The sequence below is a fragment of the Trachemys scripta genome, chromosome 5, assembly GCF_013100865.1.
Source record: "Trachemys scripta elegans isolate TJP31775 chromosome 5, CAS_Tse_1.0, whole genome shotgun sequence".
NCBI classification, from domain to species: Eukaryota; Metazoa; Chordata; order Testudines; family Emydidae; genus Trachemys; species Trachemys scripta.
This window is the reverse complement of record NC_048302.1, coordinates 109,784,645-109,803,919: the sequence shown is the minus strand read 5'-3', so window position 1 is coordinate 109,803,919 and position 19,275 is coordinate 109,784,645. Positions and strand designations below refer to the sequence as shown.

Here is a 19,275-nt window from a genome sequence, read left to right as displayed (position 1 = left end):
GGAGGGGAAGCATATAAGAGACTGTCCCATGACCCTCTATCTTGGACCTTCCTCAGCTGTAGAGGAAGGCTGTAGTTGGACTCTAAAGGATTTACTAAGAGAGTTATTGTTGTGCATCACGAGACAACCATGATAAATGTTTGTCGAAGGCTGTAAGTGTGAGGTCGTGGAGTTTTGTTCCGAGGTGTGGTTCCACCCTTCAGGCATCCTTGCTTTCCATTGGCCTTGTCCAAAGTAGGTCCAAAAGAAGTCCCAGAAATCTCCCCCACTCCCTCCCATTCCTCCCTTTTGGAGATTCTCTTTATAACGGCTTTCCCCTTAAGCTGCTTTACTTGTGCTACCTACCTTGTGGGGTTGAGTGTATGCAAGCAGCCACCATCAGAGGCCATCACCTATATTATTCCAAAGACTGCCTGAGGAAAAATGCTTATTTAGTGAGCCCATATCCCTCAAAGCCCAAGCACATTCCTTCCATAACCTACAAGGCTCCACTGATCAGGATGTAAGATATCCGAGGCTGGTCCTAATAAAACTCTAGAACTCCACAGCTACAAATCGCAGATGGGCTTATAAATGTGAAAATGAGTGTGAAACTTCCACTCTCCACCTGCAATTTGACAAATTTGGGAATGCTTCATCACAATCTTTCCACATCTAGCCACCGTAAACGTCAAAATGTCCAAGGAACTAAATTTTGTATTAAGGAAGCTGCTCTAACACAATTATGGGTGATGGCGCTGAAGATAGTTAGAGAATCATATCTGTCTCAACAAGGAGCAATGCCATGGTCCAGGCTTCAGGAACTCAGAAAGAAAAGAAAAGAAGAATTTTAACATTGAACAATCACAAGGCAAAAGTATTTTTACACTGAGAAAAGAAAAATTCACAAGGGTGCACTTTTCATTATCTGAACTCTGTTTGTTATAGCCCGCTGAAATCCATGAGGGTAACAGCAAAGAGGGGTAAATTACCCCTTCCTCCTCAGAGTGTATGTGGAGCAAAATTTTAATGAAATGCACTAGAGCCTACGTTTGGCTCAACTCACGTCAGCAAGGCTACAGGGGAAAGTCTTTCTACAAGTCCTCCAAAAAGTTTTGGCAGTGGAAAATTTGTAACTTAGGTCTAATCAGAAAAAAGGGCATATTTAAAATATTGAAAATAGCATTGACACAAAAAGGTTGAATTGCCAGTCACATATACAGCTTTTCAAAATAATTTCTACAAAATAATCCCAAAGTGATCATTTGATAGCACGTTCTCTTTCCTGCTCAGTTGTAAGACACTATAATTGTTACATTAATTTGTATAGGAATGCAAGTCACAGAGCTGCAAAGAACAAACAAAACACAACACCTTCCACACCCAAGTATCAGTCACTGCCAGCAGCTAACGACCTAAGGCAAAACTGAGAATACTTAACGTGACTATGGAAGCAATGAGCTTCTTTAAATTTTCAGCTACTATCAACTATATTTAACATATACAGACCAATAATATGTTTAGAAAATAGCAACGTTAGGAAATCAGTCACTCTCTAGCAGTTAACCAATCAGAAAGCAGGTCACATCTTGTTAGCTGTATCATATACATTAAACGTCATGAATTCTCTATGGGTTAGCTGACAATTCAGGCATGTGTGTTTTATTTTATGATAACCTCGTGTTCCCTTAAAGAATTATAGTACAACAAATAAATTCATCTTAAAATCCACCAAAATCCTTCACTGGGGCTCGACACAAATTCACCAGACACTTGCACTCGACAGAAGGCTATTCATTCTACAAGATTTATACTTCTTAAAGTGTTTTCAGTGCATCCACAGTAAACTACTTTGGAAAAACTGCAGCAGGAAGCATGTGTGCTGCACAGACACATGGGCAGAAATGCAGCCTGATCCAGTCCACACACTTTTCACTCCAATAGACCAAAAGTCTTGCTTCATTAAATATTTAAATTGCAAGTGGCAGCCCAGGATTTTTAAATCAAAAAGTATTTAAAGTATTTCTACTACTTCTTTTCATTTAGCATATTCTTTAAGGGAGCTGATCTCCATGTACAATTCAAGATGTACAAAGCAGTAGCAGACTACACAAAGCATTACAAACAGTACGTTTTTAGGTATTCTGACAAGTACATGATAAAGTCATGAACTGATCGTTTGTCTTGCTAAAGGCAACTATTTTCTAACCATGCACCTATTTCACTATCTGTTTGTTACGCACATGTGTTCTTTAAGTGCAGCTCTGGAATAAGTTTTTTAAAACTCTGCTTCTGTTTGCTGCTATCTTTCATATTTAATGTTAAGACTTTGAAAAACAAATACAGGTCAACTCCTCTGCAAAGGAGAAGCATTAGTTTAGTGCAATTGATCAAGGAATACTTTGCAATATTATAGCTGTAAATGCCAACAGGACAGATCCTGAGCAAACACACTGAGGAAAAGAAATTTTCCTCAGAATGGCATCAAACCTGAAGTGCTGTACTGTAATTTCAAGATTTCAGCCTCAACTGGTATCTACTCAAAGAGTTGCTTTGCATGAAAATATAATGAGGATTACCCAATTAAACTACTAAATCAATTAGGGTGTTCATTCCTATATATATTGTGCTGTCTAATGGGACGCTTCAGACGGAATTCAGCCTGAAACCTATCACAGTCCATGCACAGTAAAACAAGGCTGAGGGACTTACCTCTGTACGAGACTGCAGCCTCTTGTTCATTTCATAGATTCGGTACTCTGGTTGCACCATGTATGGTGAGTGTCTCCTATAAAATGGGCCAAAAGGAGAAGAATAGAAAGGGTCATGTGGTGTGCTGGACATCTTGCCTGCTTGCAGAGAATCAAGCTACACAGAGTATCATCAACATCCATACAGAGCACATGGGCTGTGTGTTCTTCACAGTACAAAGTAGCAGCAGGCAGGCACACACAGAGACACACACACACACATACACACAGACAGACGCACACACACACACACACACACACACAGAGAGAGAGAGAACACACTGGCTGGAAACTGCTGTTGAAGCCCTTCTATAGCAGGAGACAGAGAGAGAGAAGGGGGGGAGAGCGAGAGAGAGAGAGAGAGAGAGAGAGAGAGAGCACAAGCTCCAGAGAGAGACTGGATAGCTTCAGGCACCACAGCTTGTTTTTAAAGAAGCAGTTTGTGAAGGGGTCATTTCCTGTCCACACTGTAGACTAGTTCAAAAATATAATTTTCTTCTCAGTCTGACAGAGGTCTAAGGTTTGGTTTTAATTTTTCCCAGCCAGGACCCCTTAGGAACCTGGTAGCAAAGGCTTGTTAGCATATAGGTGGTTTAACTGCTGCCTGAGCCAATCACCCTCTCAGAAGACCACTCTTGTATAATATCAGAAATTTGATGACTACAAAATACATAAACAAAGGCCACAACAACAACATGCATTTGGAGCCCGGTGAGTCACTTCTAGGAGACCAGAGATCTGGCAGTTCCAAGTGTTTGTGTTTATCTACAGTGGTTTCAACAGCCTATTACTCTTCTGCACGTTTTTTGTTTTTACATTTCAAACCAACAGTTAAAGGATTGTAAGGGGGTTTGGCTCACTGTTTCATCAGAGGCTAAAAAATATTGTGGAGAGAGAATTTGCACAGAGAAATAATCTCAGTAATACACTTCACGCAACAGAGAACACTCAAATGCTAATAACATAAACCTCCCAGAAAGATACAAAAAGCAAAGAACTTAGGGGTGGTGTTTAAAGGTAAGGGGGGCTATATAAAATAACTGCTGAAAAAATCTGTTAAACAATAAATTATTATAGATAATCTAATGGATTATTTTAAAATAATAGATTCAGATATTTTCCAAGACTGTTTAAGTACATAAATCTTTGACCAATTGCAGTATATTATAAATGGAAGAAATCGAAAACTGCCCATGGGGCAGCGGGGGAGGAGGAATCACCTCTTAAAAGTGAAGGGTGAAATCTGACTATTAAATTCATATGAAAGTTCTGGAACCTGTAGTGTGTGGATTAAAAAGTGTTTAATATATAGAAAACTGAAATGGGTTATAATCTACTACATGGGAGATTAAAAGTTTTTGGGAGGGAAGTTTTTAATACCCCTGTAAAAAGATTGTTAAGGCAAGGACTGTGTCTTTTTATATTTCTGTAAAGCACCATGCAGATTTACAGCACAGAAAAATTGTAAAAATTATAATAAACAGGGCTGAATTAATCTCTGGTGTAATTTCATTCAAGTCAGTGGCGTTACACCAGGGATGGATTTAGCTAATATGAACAAGTTAATGACAATATGAACATTTTCATACTGCTTTTCATGCATACGTCGCTCAGTGCTTTGCAAAGACAGGTAAGTAGTATTATTCCCCATTTCACAGATGGGGAAACTGAGGCACAAGCAGTCACATTTTGGCTGGTTTCCTGTTTATAACTGCAGGAAATATTTTAGCTTCACCCAATGCTATCAACTGGTCCTAGGTTCACTAGAACTTTGACATGGACTATACTTTGCCAACTTTTGTCAGTGAACCTCAGTTTCAGGATTAATTATAAAAGTTTCAGATTATCATCAGTCAAGGAGGGGTGAAATAGGAATCATCTTGGATGTATCAGTAATAATGATGTTTAGCAGAAAATTTTCCATACATTTTTTGAGATTCTATAACATGTTGCCTATTGAGTTGGTTTGTGGACTTCCCACAAACTTTCTGTCACTATGCATAAGGACTGGCAGACAATATATGGAGACAATGGGTATTTTACGCCCTCTTTTAATATTCACTAGATATCTATATTGTATCTATGATATAATTTCCAGAAAATGCTGATCAACTGGCAAGGACCACATTGATATTATACAAACAAAGTCTGATTCAATTGTGCTACAATGACAGTGACATTACCATATAACATTCAACTGGTACACAACTAAGAACTTGTCTACACAGTGTATTAGTCTGCACTAAAAGGGTGTAAATTCTAGTGTGCACTAGCATGTTGTGCACTAACTGGCCCATATGCATGCTGCTGGCGCACACGAAAACTTCCCTAATGCACACTGATATAGTCCCATTTCAAACAGTACTACATTAATGCGCACTAGGAAATTTTCAGTGCACACCAGCAGTGTCCACATAGACCAGTTAGCATGCAACAGGTTAGTGTGTACTAGAATGTACATCCCTTTTCTGCAGAGTAGCACACCATGTAGACAAGCTTAAGTAAGTGTGGTAAATGTATAAAGTGGATGCAGCCATGATACAGGGTTTTTAACTACGGTAGAACCTCAGAGTTAGGAACACCTCGGGAATGGAGGTTGTTCGTATCTCTGAAATGTTCCATAACTCTGAATAAGACATTACGGACTTCAGACACTGGGTGGTGGGGCTGCAGCCATGGGGAAGGGGTGGAAAGAGGGGAGGACAGGCAGGGCTTCAGGTAGGGGGGCTCAGGGCTTTAGACCTGGGGGAAGTGCTAGGGCTCAGGACTTCAGCCCCCCAGCTCTGTTTTCGGCTTCTGCCCTGCAGGGGGTGCCAGAGCTCAGGGTTCCCCACCGCTCCACTCCCAGTTTCAGTGGGGGGGAGAACACCAGAGTTCGAGGCTTTAGCAATGGGAGGAGCGCTGGGGCTGAAACTGGCGCTCCCCTCGTAGCTAAAGCTCCAAACCCCAGCGCCCCCCGCGGGGCTGAAGCCAGGAACAGAGTCACGGGGCTGAAGCCTCGAGCCCCAGTGCTCCCCATGGTCTAAAGCCCTGAGCCCCAGTGCTTCCAAGGGTCAGAAGCCCCGAGCCCTCAATCCCCTGCCCAGAGCCCTGACCCCCCCCCCCCCACACACACACACCCTGTGGCTGCAGCCCCAAACCTCCGCCTCCCCCACTGAAGCCCTAAGCCCCAGGGCTAAAGTTCTGAGGCAGTACAATACTTGCAGGTTAATTTTTTGGTTTTGGTTTGTTGTCTCCGCTGCTGCCTGATTGATTACTTCTGGTTCCACAGGGTGTCCGGTTGACCAGTAAGTCCGTAACTCTGGTGTTTGTAACTTTGAGGTTCTACTCTATACTTCTCTAGCGATCCATATTGTATTGTAGCAAATCCCAACAACCTAACCCAGAGCCTAAAACCACGGTGACACAGATGTCCAGAAAAAATAACAGTTTTAGCTCTTCAACCATTTACATACACAACTGATTTTTCCCTTCTGTAGGAAAACCTGTTTAACAAACCCCATGTAATCAAAAACCTCAACTAATTGAAAGTCTGTCATGTTTCCCCACAATTTTCATATCAAATTGACCAACACATAGGATCTTCACCACATTCTGAGCTGGAGGGTTTTTAACCTGCCCTTCAGATGTTTCTCCTAAATAGAACTGCACTTTATTTGAAAATTAAATCCAGAGCCAAAAAAAAATAAAAAAATTGCCAGCTCCACTGACAGTGTGCACTACGTTTCATGGTTAAAAGGTTGAACTTCACACATGGGGCAAAATTTATCAATTTTCAGGAATTTCTGCCCAGTCCAAAATTCACCATTTCACAAAATCGCATTTTGCAGCAAAATGACCATTTTAAATGTTGCTTGTTTCTGCAAAAAAATACGGAAGATGAATAAGTATCATGTTTTGCTTTACTGAGAACCTTAATAGGGAGAGAGCTTATGCATAGAGCTCTAATGATGGGCAGAAATGTGTAATTTTTAATTACACTGATTTATTGATAGATTAACCACCCACTGATTTATTGATAGATTATAAAACCCCATAATCCAACTGCAGCAATTAAATCCCAGGCTGGTTATCTGCCACTACAACCTCTCATTGCTTTTCCACTTGCATGTTCTCATCCTGACTAACATCATGCTTAAACCATTAAATTAAAACACAAAATGAAGAAAAAATAGAGTTACTGGGACTGTCAGTCATTTTGAGAGGTATCTGCTGGGATCTTGTCTCTTTAAAAGTTCTGCAGATCTGCGAATGACTGACAGTTAGGGGGCGTTCAGCTAGCACTTCCTCCTGGACTGATTACAAACTAAATAATACCTCAGAAAAAGCAGTTAGTGAGAGAAGCTCCCTGGTCTGAACTAACCTCTGAACTGAGACTTCAGAAAACTAAGACACTCCTTAATCTGGAAAATGGGTTTTCTGCAGCAGAGAGAGAGGGCATAGGCAGACATGAGAAAGAAAGCAGCCAGTTTCCCCAATCCTGAAGATGAACATCTGCACGTGAATGTATGTGATTGAAAGAGAGCGAACGCACAGTACGGGGGTGTGTGTGTGTGTCCATCCGTCCCCAGGGCAGAGCCCCATCTACTTTCAAAGTGTCTAGAATTGAGATTTCTTGGTCTCCATTACCACATACTAAAGAGTTTAAGTTACCTCAACCAGTTAGATGCTTAAAAAGCAGAAGTGCGAAAGTTAAATTAATGCAAGAAAGGAAATAATAGTGAAGTAAGGGAGGCCCCAGATTTACTGGGATATAGGCATGGCCTGAAAAAAAAAACTGAATTGTGTAGAAGATGAGAATTGTAAAAGCTGGCAAGAGGGGACAAAGGCACCTTTCTTGTTCGCTAGGGAAAGTGTACTGATAAACTAAAGAATGGATTTCAAATATTCAGAGGAGCCACAGTATAGCAATGTGCTGCCTAGTGTGTATGTATACTACTGCCCTCTGCTGGATGGAATCAGAACTGCTCCACTGTATGTCATAGCCCCTATCTTTTCCTTTAGTTCAAACAGTAGAAACCTGTTTTTTGAAGTTTGAGGGTCTCCGTTATATTCCTCACTACCGCCAAAAGTTCTGAGTAGTCTTTGTTGTGCAATGTGATGACAACTGCATAGTATCCAAGATTTATTACAATATAACAACTGATACATTGGCCAAGAAGCATCAAGGAAGAACTTTCTTCAGGACAAAAACCGGGAAAGAGAAGGGGTGAACGGGAACAGTTCATTCATCCATCCCTGATGTTTGTGCTCTCACACGTGGTCTTTTGCAGCCTTCTGGTTGTTGCTATTATTAGAAGCCTGGGGGAGTTATGTTTCTACCCTGCCAGTTGCTGATCGTGTTCCTGCATAGACTGCAGTGGAACAGGAGCTGTTCTGCACCACACACAGACACACCTTCCATACCACAACTAGACTTCTGAAATTATTAATAGTCATTATCTAGCACTGCACTGGTCTGTATACGTTAGAGTAAGAAGGTGTCCCTGCCTTCAGGAGCTGACAATCTAAGTAGCTCTAAAGGTTGCACTAATTTTTTTTTTTTTTTTAAATAACTGGTTGGTAGTAACACCACAAAGTGACATCATTGTAAATAAGTCTGATGTATCTCTGCTTGGTATGCAGCAAACAAGTCAGTTTGTTAGTACACAAAAGTTTATTTAAGGTGGTTTGTAATTGAAGGAAGGAGGAACAAGAGCTGTTCTCCTTTAGCTAAAGATGTATGGCAAATGAAGATAGTGTAACTACGGGTACCTGAAAACAGAAGTCTTGTGAATATTAATTTACAGGAAGGACTGAACCAAAGTGACCCGTTACACTTTTATATAAACAAAAGAAAGGTGGAAGTCTTCCCCACAGGAAAAGAAATGGTGGCAAAGTTGTTTATTAGGGCTGTCAATTAATCACAGTTAACTCATGCGATTAACTAAAAAAAAATTAATCACAATTTAAAAAATTAATTGTGATTAATCACAGTTCCAATTGTACTGTTAAACAATAGAATACCAATTGAAATTTATTAAATATTTTGGATGTTTTTCTACATTCTCAAATATATTTCACTTTCAATTACAACACAGAATATAAAGTGTACAGTGCTCACTTTATATAATATTTTTATTACAAATATTTGCTCTGTAAAAATGATAAAAGAAATAACGTTTTTCAGTTCACCTCATAGTGCAATCTCTTTATCGTGAAAGCACAACTTACAAATGTAATTTTTTTGTTACATAACTGCACTCTAAAACAATGTAAAACTTTAGAGCCTACAAGTCCACTCAGTCCTACTTCTTATGCAGCCAATTGCTAAGAGAAACAAGTTTGTTTACATTTACAGGAGATAATGCTTCCCTCTTCTTATTTACAATAACACCTGAAAGTGAGAACAGACGTTCGCCTGGCACTTTTGTAGCCAGTATTGCAAGGTATTTACGTGCCAGATATGCTAAACATTCGTATGCCTCTTCATGCTTTGGCTACCATTCCAGAGGACATGCTTCCATGCTGATGACACTCATTAAAAAAATAATGCATTAATTAAATTTATGACTGAACTCCTTGGAGGAGAATTATGTGTCTCCTGCTCAGTGTTTTACCTGCATTCTGCCATATATTTCATGTTATAGCACTCTTGGATGATGACCCAGCATGTTGTTGGTTATAAGAACACTTTCACTGCAGATTTGACAAAACGCAAAGAAAGTACCAAAGTGAGATTTCTAAAGATAGCTACAGCACTCATCCCAAGATTTAAGAATCTGAAGTGCCTTCCAAAATCTGAGAAGGACAGGGTGTAGAGCATGGTTTCAGAAATCTTAAAAGAGCAACACTCTGATGCGGAAACTACAGAATCCGAACCACCAAAAAAGAAATTCAACCTTCAGCTGGATGACATCTGACTGAGATGATGAAAATGAACATGCATCGGTCTATACTGCTTTGGATTGTTATCGAGCAGAACCCATCATCAGCATGGATGCATGTCATCTGGAATAGTGGTTGAAGCATGAAGGGACATATGAATCTTTAGCACATCTGGTACATAAATATCTTACAATGTCAGCTACAACAGTGCCATGAAAATGCCTGTTCTCACTTTCAGGTTACATTGTAAACAAGAAGCAGGCAGCATTATCGCCTACAAATGTAAACAGACTTGTTTGTCTGAGTGATTGGCTGAACAAGCAGTAGGACTGAGTGGACTTGTAGGCGCTAAACTTTTACATTGTTTTATTTTTGAATTCAGTTATTTTTGGTACATAACTTTACATTTTTAAGTTCAACTTTCATGATAAAGAGATTGCACTACAGTACTTGTATTAAATTAATTGAAAAATACTATTTCTTTTATTTTTACAGTGCAAATATTTATAATACAAAATAAATGTTAGCTCTGTACACTTTGTATTCTGTGTTATAATTGAAATCAATATATTTGAAAATGTGGAAAACATCCAAAAATATTTATATAAATGATATTCTGTTATTGTTTAACAACACGATTAATCACAATTAATTTTTTTAATCACTTGACAGCCCTATTTTTTATTAAATGAATTTCGGCTACAGGTCCAAAATTAGTTTACCGAGAACATTCATACAATCACAAAATGAAGTGTGTTTCGTGGCTACAGGAAATTTGCTTATAGCCTAAGAAGTCTGTAAACAGAAACAATGCCACATTACCTATAGTAGCTAGCCAGTCGCGCAGCTCAAATATTGAATTTTGACTGTTTCAATATTGAATACTGCCATCAGTTACTACAGTGACAGGGGCCCTATAAATAGATAGGTTACACAGGTGAGATTAGCTACTTGCAAACAGTTTATAAATAATCCAGAAGCTGAAAGTTGCATAAATTAAATCATATTAAATAGTGAATATATTCAAAATAAATTGCACAAACAATAAAATTCACAAACCATTTGTGAACAGAAAAATAGCTAAATTGTTACAAAACGTTTGCCTGGCTCATCTAGCGTACACTTTAATTTCTATTGGTATGAATGAGATTTTCTGTTATTAAGGATTATGTTCTCTCACCATTAGAACAGTGCAAGAAACTTTTGTAAAAGAGGGAAAAAAATGAATAGGGGCCTTCATGAAGGAACGGGTGTCCGAGTTAACAATGCATTACAAAGAATGAGGTAGCTCACACCTCTCAAGTTATTGTTTCAGGCTTTCTGTAGACTCGGGCAGACTTAGCTATATCAGTTACATTCCGGTCACATTACAAGGGTTCTTTTCACATACATCATTGCTAGAAACACACAAACATATTCTTAGATGAGATTCTGATACCATTACATGACTTCAAGAGTTGGGGCCATAGGTCCATTCCTATGCCTTAATCCAGCCCTGGTTGGGCATGTCTGCACTAGAAATGCCTGTGAACCAGTAATAGCACCAGTGGGATTTATTTTTTAAATTCCCCTATGTAGACAAGGCCTTTGTTGATATGATAATAGAAAAGGAGTCGAAATTTTGCTACGCAAATTGATGAATGCTCAACTGAAGAAAGCTTTCAGCAAGCCTACAGATTTCTGAACAGGCAAACTGTCAGGTTTACATAGATTGTACATGTGCAGAAACTACTGCAAGTAGGGTGGGGAGGAAAAATGGGACAGATGCAAAGTGGAACAAATGATAGTGAGGTGCTACTATGACGGGTCCTCTAAAAATACCGATAGATTAAGTTCTCCCCTCTCCAATGAAGCTGTTGTAACCCACTATTCAGTGTGCATTACGCGTCCCTCCCCTGTGCCACATGAACAGAAAACATGGGTCTATTACAGCTCTCAGCTACAGTATGGATCCTTAGCTCAAGCTGTGGAGTTTTATGCTTTAAGCTCTGGAAGCCTCAGTTCTGTTCTCAGTGAGCTGACCAAGACCGCAGCCACCTTACTATATTGTTCCACTCTGGGAGGGCAGTATATTCAGGAAGGCCTGATTCCCCGTTGGGTTGCCCCTGGGTAATGTGAGAGTAAAGTGGATATAAAAAGCAGATGACTATGCAAGGTAAGTGGCTACACAAGGTTCAAGGGAGTGGAGAATGGGTAAACGGAGTGAAGTGCTGGCCCCATTGAAATTAATGGGAGTTTTGCCATTGACTACAATGGGATCATCATTTTACCCAGAACATTTGCCCTTTTGCAGAGCCAACCTGCCTACATTGACTGATAAAAAGCCTAATATTTAATGTATGTACTGTATGCATGCACAGCCATTTGCTGTGTTGTGACTCTCAGGGTAGCCGTCAAGCCTGTTCTCCAAACTTCAGCATCTTCAGGGACTGGCTCTCTCTCTTGTTCTAAGGAGCACCTCTCCTACCCCATTCCCCACCTTACCCCCCATCTCTTCCAACTACTCCAATGTTCTCGCCTTCTCTTTGCACCTTCCTTCACAGCATCCTCACCAGTCTCTTCTCTCCTTCTCTCCCCAGCATTGGGCTCCATCCCTCCCTCAAGACAGACCTCTCTGCTTCCTTTCTCCCCACCCTCCACTAGGGTTACCATACGTCCGGATTTTCCCGGACATGTCCGGCTTTTTGGGCCTCAAATCCCCGTCCGGGGGGAAATCTCAAAAAGCCGAACACGTCCGGGAAAATAGGGAGGTGCTGGGCCGGGGGTGCTCGGCCGGGGGCTGGTCCGGGGGTGCGGGGCTGGGCCAGGCCCGGCGGTGCGGGGCCGGCAGTGCTGGACTGCGCCTCCTCCCCACCCCCCAAGCTTAACTGCTGCCTGCTTCAGGCTTCCCGAATCAAATGTTCGCGGGAAGCAGGGGAGAGGGCGGAGTTGGGGCGGGGACTTTGGGGAAGGGGTGGAGTTGGGGCGGGGGCGGGGCTGGGGGCAGGGCCGGGGCCCTGTGGAGTGTCCTCTTTTTGGACACTCAAAATATGGTAACCCTACCCTCCACCTACTGAGAGCGTGACTGCACCAGGGTCAAGAAGTTGGGTTCCGGGTTGATGTCACTGGTGTTGTTGTTACTGAACCAGTTGAGACTCCTCCACCCTTTTCTCGGTGGCTGTTCAACTTGCTTAGTTCCACTGGCTTCTCCCCTGAGGCGAATCATGCAGAGAGTAGTGAATGCTGAGCAGTCAGGCAGGGAAGAGAGAGAGGAGGGAATTTCAGTCACTGGCCTCCTGCAACCTCACCCAGCAGCTGAGGAAGTGAACAGCCTGGAACAGCAGACAAAAAGGGAAGTTTTGCGGTTTTTAATATTGGCAGATTGGCAGAAAAGCCAGAGAGGGGTGGAGGAGGCGAAGGAAACAGGGAAGATGGAAGTCAGGTAAATCAGCACAGAACCAAGGACCAGGGAAATCCAAGTTTACTCTGGCACATCAATTTCCCTTACGGGGAACCTGAACACGTTAAAGCAAGCACAGAAGCAAAATGCAGGTGGCATAATCACTCAACTTTAATGGGCAGCTTTCTAGAACGTGTGCCCCTTGCAATCTCTCAGCTCAGCCGCAAAGTTCTTGAGCTTCCCTCAGTCCCGAGCAGGAATTAACAAAATCTACTTCACTCCATACACTTATACCAAAGATATAACCTAACTCACAGGCACAGTTTAAGCAATCCTTTCACCTACCCATCCTTCCCAAATATGGGAAGGCACAGCCTGATTATAACAGAAATGTAACAGGAATTCAGGGGGAAGGGAGCTGAAGTGTGAGATAAGAAGAATTTTGTTATGTAGTATTACACCACTGTGGGTTCAGCTCTGGTGGCTACAGTTTCAAGGTTAACAAAGTGAAAATCACCTCTGCTACTTGCTTCAGAATTAGAGACTCTAGAAACACAAAGACCAAAGGTAGTGACCATACAGACATTCACAAGTACAAGGTCTACTCTACACTGTTTTACAAGTTTTATTAAAGTTACAGCTAAAGTTATGATTACCGAAGCATATAGAAATTCTACACAGACCTATGCACAAGTTACAAATATAGTTATATTCACATCTGTAATAACAGTGTTAAGGTCTGATGGGTCTCTCATGGCTTGATCATCAGTAGAGGGATGGTTCCTGCTGGAGTCTCCCATAGGGAGCTCAATTTTCCCATTCTTGACATCCCCTTTTTATAATGTGATTCTGTCTATACCTACATTCTGCACATGTCCACAAAAGTGTCAACCCTCTTTTCTCTTATTGCTCTTTGTCCTCTGGATACTTAAGGGACCCTAATTTTCTATAGACTGTATAAGTTCTCTTTATTCTCATTAGCATTGACGCACAACCTGTATCCTGTGGTTAAGATACACGTCGGAGACAGATGCTCCTTTACAGTATTTTTATGATCTAATATTAATCTTCTGGGTAATTTTTCACAATCTTACCAGTTGGAACCTCTAATTCCCATAATTTTAGGGCATCAGGTTGTTTTCCAGCCACTTATGTCATCATTTCTTGTCTCCAAGGCCTAAGACAGCTAAGCTAAAGTCTTGCAGACCTCAACCTACAAGTTCTTGCATTTCAGCTTGTCTTACTCGTGTTTAATACTTAGTTCCTCTAAATACTGATCAATCTTATACTTTAATAATCCTACAAATTAACTCTAATTAATATGCAATGAATATATATAACATATTGATTAATCATAACATCACACAATAAATGAATAATTACTAAAACCATTGTCTACATTCTACCACCATGCCACCCCAGTGCCTATTTACCTGTTAAAGGCCTCATCCAGTGCTCAACTTTCAGCATATGACAGTAGGTGAAAGCTTACTGTATGAGCTAGATTGCATCGGTGCTGGCAAGATCTTGTACAGCTGCTGAGATAGGACTGAGATAACAAGGCTTTTCACTTTTGGAGTCTGATTATGTTGCAGGAGTGATATGTTCCACCTCATAAGGGCAGAAGGCTGCCTATGGATCTCTTCTTTTCTTGGATGATGTTTTACACAGCAAAAGAGACTCAAAGCAAAATATATAGCTAATAAAGCCTTATTTTCTCTAGGCTGCATATTATATTTGGTATATATTTTGCTTACACTAGGAAATGACATTCCAATTACCTCTATCCAAACAATGCCGTGTCTCTGTTACATCCTCTCCGAAGTGATAGCATGCCCAGATAACTGGCACAGATGAGTGCCTCATTCATGTCTTTTTAGAGCAAGGGTCCTGATAAGTATCGCCCAGATTTCAGTAGTGGATCATACTAAACCAGACCGGAGATGTGACTCCCATAAAAAGAGAAAGGCAGAGGGGACAACAACAATGAAAAGGCATTACATTAACAGTAAAGGCCTTTGTCTTAACTTACAAAAGCAAAAGTAGTCGTCAAAGCTGCCACAGGACCCATAGCTCAACCTTTCTGTAGGTTAGCTAGAAACTACAGCACAACACTTCCCACTGTTCTGAGACCACCTGATATGGGAACATATGCGATGCAACACTTTAATTCTAGGGCTGAGTTACAGTTCTGCAATTTTAATCAAGAATGTGATTTATTCTGTAGTTTTAAATTTAAACCTTGAATGGTTTGGGAGGTAGGGGAAAGTTTTGGGGGAGAATCAAGGAACAGATCTTAAACCAGTTACAAAGTTTATTAATAATAATTAAAAAAAACAGAATGCAATTTTACATTAACAGGATAAGCAACAAATATTCTTCAGTACAACCTTCACTTTTTTCCTATAGTTTATGATGTTTTTCTTTTATATAGATATATATTTAGACATCATTATATAAATATATGCTATACAGCAGCTAGAACAGAGGAGGTAATGGTATGTCCACCATTAAAGTTGTATTGAGACTTGCCCTTACAGCAGGACCAAAATCCTCCCATTTCACACTTCGATTAAGTGAATTTAGGATAGGATTTCTAAGTGCGTAAGTGACTCAGGAACACAAGTCCTGTTGAAAATCAAAGTGTTTTTGTTTAGGCTTTTTAATCCCACATTTAGCCTCCATATTTACTAACTTTTACAGAGGAAACATTTTTTAATGTTCCCTTATAAAAATCTTGCCTGGACCAATCTTTCATTTTTAATTTTATTTATTGGCTGCTCCCCCCAGCTAAACAACCCTGGTCCTCAGAGACTCCAAACCTCCTACACACCCTGACAAAATCTCAAACAGTGGCTACTTTTGAAATATTAAAATTAAAGCTCACAGTAATTCCCTCATTCAGATGAATGGAGACAGCAGGAAAACTTATGGAACTGCTTTTCCAAGGCTACAGCAGACAGCTTGTATAGGTGTTTGTATCTCCCATAACAACTCTCCCTGCTCCTATGACCCTTATAGCCCCTAATAACAAAAAGTGTTCAAAGGGCAGGAAGGGGAGGGGGAGCCCAAGTTGTCAGGCACCCATAACTTAAAGCTCATACTTCTGCTCCTGAGGTATTTTCAGCTGGAAATCTCTACATCCCCATCCCCTCCCTCTCACCATCTCTATCACTAACAAGAGGCAAGAAGAATGGAGAGGAGTTGCTAGCTGTTGCAATTTTATCATGAGTCTTGCACTATTTGATGTTTTTCCTTAAAGCCCCAGCCCACAGAATCATGTGATTATATTAGACTCTCAGCTTTCTTTTAAAAACAAAACAAAACAAAACAAAAAAACATTTCTAACCCTCATAGAAAAGCTTGAAAAAAGTCACTTAAGTGCACCCAAAAGTCAGAAGGAAAATATAAAGAATCCACTTCCTTTTTAAATCTCATGATTTTGGGGGGCCTGACTCACTATCTTCAAATGTTTGTGGCTGGAAATACTGTTTGCAGTTCTGAGAGGCAGCGCTAAAGCCAGACTCCCTCTAGTGAACTTCTGTGGTCCCCTAGAGCAGTGGTTCTCAACCCAGGGTATGTGTACCCCTGGGGGTATGCAGAGATCTTTCAAGGGGTACATCAACTCATCTAGAGATCTGCCTAGTTTTACAACAGACTACATAAAAAGCACTGGCCAAGTCAGTATAAACTAAAATGTCATACCAACAATGATTGTTTATACTGCTCTATGTACTATACACTGAAATGTAAGTACAATATTTATATTCCAATTGATTTATTTTATAATTATATGGTAAAAATGAGAAAGTAAGCAACTTTTCAGTAATAGTGTGCTGTGACACTTTTGTATTTTTATGTCTGATTTTGGAAGGAAGTATTTTTTAAGAGAGGTGAAACTTAGGGGTACACAAGACAAATCAGACTCCTGAATGGGGTACAGTCATCTGGAAAGGTTGAGAGCCACTGGACTAAAGGTAAAGCCATGAGCAGGTCCATCAGACATGAACTTCTGCTGCAGAAGGCTAGGACCTCCCACTTAGCCTTGGACAGCTTGGAGGTGGATAACGAAGACTTTCTCCTCCACCATTCCACTTGCATTCTCTGTCCATTAGCCCCATCCCTCCCTCACAACCATTCTTCCCATGACTGTGTTCATTGAGATATCACTATAGGTAATTAAAGGAGGGGTTAATTGAGCCTGAGGATGGGACTAATGTATGGAACATAGAGAGGGTGCTGAGTGACTTAACTAGCTGATTCTTAGCTTTTTACAGTATGCAGTCTAGCAACCTTAAATCTAAATTAATGAATTATTTTGTGTGGGATTGGGAATGTATGTCATACATATAATGTAACATGACTCACTGTCAACATCACAGAGGAACAACCATAGAAATACTGTACTGAAATAATTTTCCCTTTTCATATCATAACATCATAGAAGCATAGTAATGGGCTCACTGAGACTTGTAGTACATTGCTTTTGCATCATAATCTCACATAGTAATGGCATTGTAATTAGGGGAGGACTGTTCCCAAAAGGTTTGAGGTACAGTCCAGTTCAGTTAAACCTCTACAAGAACAGATGCTTATTTCACTTTATCCTATGTAAAGTCTCCTCCTCACCATCAACCCTCTCTACAACCTCTCTCTACCCTGTCTTTCTCCCACTCCAACTATAGCCTTCTCCTCGCCCTCTGCTCTATCCATCCCTCACCTTTCTTCCTCTCTCTCCAGCTATAATCTGTTCCTTACCTGATACATCACATCCCGAACCAAATCAATTGCATTCTTATCTCTTTCTATTTTAGATATTTTCCAATGCAATCACTAATCCCTCCCCTGCCACCCTGTGTATTTTCCCCCATATACAATACTTTGTTCTTTCCCCCACCCAAGGTCTGTTTTGCTTCCAGCACTCTTCCCCAACCTACCACAAACCTTTGCTTATCTCTCCCCACCCCGAGCCCATGAGAGGGTCTCACAGCAAGTCTGGCAAAATGCTGGGTAAGCTGCAGTGCTCAAGCCTTGTTTGGTCATAACACTCCAATGACGCATTGTGCATCTGCAACCCCATGGAAACCCTGAAGTATATAAAATATGGCAATGGCAACCAGCCCAGAGGAAATGATCAGAGCTGCTGATGCTCTGCCAAGGATTTTGTGAGAGATCAGCAAAGGTAAGGGGGAGCCTGTTGGAAACCAGCAGGGTGGGAGAGACATGAGATCAGTGATGGGGGTATTATATTTAAATTAATCCAGACAGCCAAAAAGGCTTTATGCTTTGGGGCGGGGGGGAGAGATATTTATTTATTTTGGCAGAGGGAAAAGGGAAGACAAATTTTAGGATATATTATTGCTATTTTCTATTAAAGCATCACTATACAAACACTTTTGGACCAAATTTTGATATCAGATTCACATGTATAAGTCTAGAATAAGGTTGTTGAAGTCAGAGAATTCCTAGGGAAACCTGGATCAAAATCTGACCATTTAGATTTAAGTCATTTTTCATTCAAATACATATTTACTCTAGCAATTGTAACATCACATTTCAGTCAAATAGGATATGAAACTCCACTGCTACTGAATAATAGGGCTGGGTGAATTGATGGAGATAAAATTAGAGTCAGCCCATCCTTGAACCTTCCCCCATTTTTGGAACAGACCTTGAATCAAGCTCCACCTATGCCCAGGTTCTGAAATGTTGAAACTCAGATTTTAAACTTTAGTTCTGACCTCTGTCTTGGACCAGAATTGGAAGCTGCAGAAGACACACAAAAAAACCTGTTTTCAAGAAATTCCTAGAACTAATATGCAGAATGAGATTCCAAAAAGTTCTAATGAGCTTCAAACAAGCATCCAAAGTTTTGAATGGTTCCCAGAATCCACAGTCCAGCCTTTTCAGGTTTCCTTCTCGTTGCTGAAAACCAGGGTTTACAATGAACACCAAACTCAAATGGTAATTTCAGCATCAAATCAATAAAAGCACATTATATTGGATAAATTTAAAAAGCTATAATAACTCAGGGGCCTAAAGCATTTTTCAGCTGACTGTTGCAAATCAACCCCAGTTTACATGCCAGTGGCTAAGGTCATAATGCCATTACATTTGTAAACTATGCAATCTGAGGATATGGACGCAAATTTAGCTCCCAATATCAATTTCTTCTGATTCCATATCCCTCTGTATCAGCTGTCTCCAATCCACTGCAGGGCAAATGTCTGCAGAGGGTGGCTTCTATGGTCATGCTGAAGTGTTTGGATTTACTTAGGTTGCAGAGGTCAATATGTTATA

General features: G+C 40.6%; 1 protein-coding gene across 8 annotated transcripts in view; it reads right to left on the bottom strand.

Moving 5' to 3' along the window:
- The window catches only part of LDB2 (LIM domain binding 2), a 276,567-nt gene extending 273,514 nt beyond the window's left edge, over positions 1-3,053 (bottom strand). For 7 of the 8 annotated variants that reach the window (XM_034771074.1, XM_034771076.1, XM_034771075.1 and 4 more), the window contains exon 1: positions 2,692-2,979. In XM_034771074.1, the coding sequence (XP_034626965.1) occupies positions 2,692-2,823 (132 nt within the window). In that variant the 5' untranslated portion in view covers positions 2,824-2,979. Of the gene's footprint in view, positions 1-2,691; positions 2,980-3,011 lie in introns of those variants that run through there. The other variant, XM_034771078.1, reaches the window with a different exon arrangement.
- Between the last annotated feature and the right edge of the window lie 16,222 nt (positions 3,054-19,275).